This window comes from Buceros rhinoceros, unplaced genomic scaffold (assembly GCF_000710305.1).
Source record: "Buceros rhinoceros silvestris isolate BGI_N320 unplaced genomic scaffold, ASM71030v1 scaffold2915, whole genome shotgun sequence".
In the NCBI taxonomy this organism is placed as follows: Eukaryota; Metazoa; Chordata; class Aves; order Bucerotiformes; family Bucerotidae; genus Buceros; species Buceros rhinoceros.
The window spans coordinates 78,454-79,839 of record NW_010413236.1 but is presented as its reverse complement, the minus strand read 5'-3'; the positions used below and the strand labels follow the sequence as shown (position 1 = coordinate 79,839).

Here is a 1,386-nt window from a genome sequence, read left to right as displayed (position 1 = left end):
AAGAGCTATGAAGTGTCTTGTGGGTTTTTTTCTATTTTTTTCTGACTCCCATAAGGAACAGCACCTGTGAAAGCTTTCTGGCTTGTTTTAAGTCTTTGCCTTTCAGGCTGGAGTAGGCACCACTGCTCCTTCTGAGCTATTGCAAAACTGAGTGTACCGTGATGGACTGTTCTGTGCTGGATAACCATTCCGATTAGCAAGTGAAAATTGTTCACTTCACTGTAATTCCTTAGGCTTGTTTTTTGGTTTATTCCTAAAATTGTTTAATTGTCTTTTTGTTTTGTTTTGCTTTTGTTTTAACCCTTTACTTTTTCACAGTTGATTTGCACTTTTGGTTTTAGTTCTTCCGTGTGTGAGCTGGCTCCTTCCCCTGTCGAGTGTGGATAGCTGCCACTCTTCTGGTCGTGATCTCATCCTTTTTCTCTCCCTCTTCTAGTTCCCTTGTCCCTGTCTCGTACCTTTGTTGTCAGCAGAACAGAGTTGTTAGCAGCAGGTTCTCCAGGTAAATCCGCATGCTTCTATTTTCACCATTCTTGTGACTGCCCTGATGCCATAAAAAGTCAGCTGCAGTCTGTATTTATCTGACCCCTTTGCTCGTTAGGGAGAAGTCCAGCACAGAGTTATGCCTCACAGGTAGGTATCCTGAACTTCCGTTTATGGTAACTGGTAGCAACATGACAGTCATCAAAATGTGAAGGACTAAAACACATGGACGAAAATGTATTTGTAATGTGTGCTTGTTCTTGTTTCTCGTATATACGCTGGCAGAAAATTAGGAGGGGGGATTTTTTAAAAGAAGGTATTCTCCCCCAAGCTGCGGCTTAAAAATTTCTGAAGAAAATGCATTTGGCAGAGGAGAATGTCTTCTGCTAAACTGCCATAAAAGGAAAGAATTTTTGTGTACTCCTATGGGTAGATTCCATGGTTTGTATGCAGTCTGGCCATTTCAATTCCTCAAAAGTTTTGAGCTCTCTCTCAGTGAGCTTAATGCTATGGACTGACACAGTGATCTACTGACTGGACAGATTTGCAATGGAATGTGCCAGAAGGTTGTCAGACCTCCTGTGGGGTTTTCTGCCTCCCATTTTGCTTAAGATCTTTTCTTGCTGAATAACCTACTTGACGGACACAGAAGTCCCTTTGGAGAGCAGAGACCAAGGAGAGAACAAACTGGGCCCAAAAGAGCTCTGAAATGTGGTGGAGTGGCTGGAAATTGGGAAGGGTCAAGAACTGGGTTTTGTAGACACAGCATGCACAGAGCAGCTGAGAAAAATGGAAACCTTCTAGAAAGTCTGTAGGAAGGGCAGAATCCTAAAATAGTTTGTGCCACAGGGAACATACTTCTTCCTTTTGAAGTTTTCTTTTTCAGAGGAAATGTCTTTCCCT

The 1,386-nt window shown here is 42.4% G+C and overlaps 1 protein-coding gene across 1 annotated transcript in view; it reads left to right on the top strand.

Moving 5' to 3' along the window:
* Positions 1 to 1,386, top strand: part of LOC104493879 (metal transporter CNNM2-like) — a gene marked incomplete at its 5' end in the record, with an annotated part of 31,315 nt that overhangs the window by 24,299 nt on the left and 5,630 nt on the right. Inside the window, one exon of the mRNA XM_010136642.1 lies at positions 437 to 502. Coding sequence (XP_010134944.1) covers positions 437 to 502 — 66 coding nt within the window. The remainder of the gene's footprint in view (positions 1 to 436; positions 503 to 1,386) is intronic.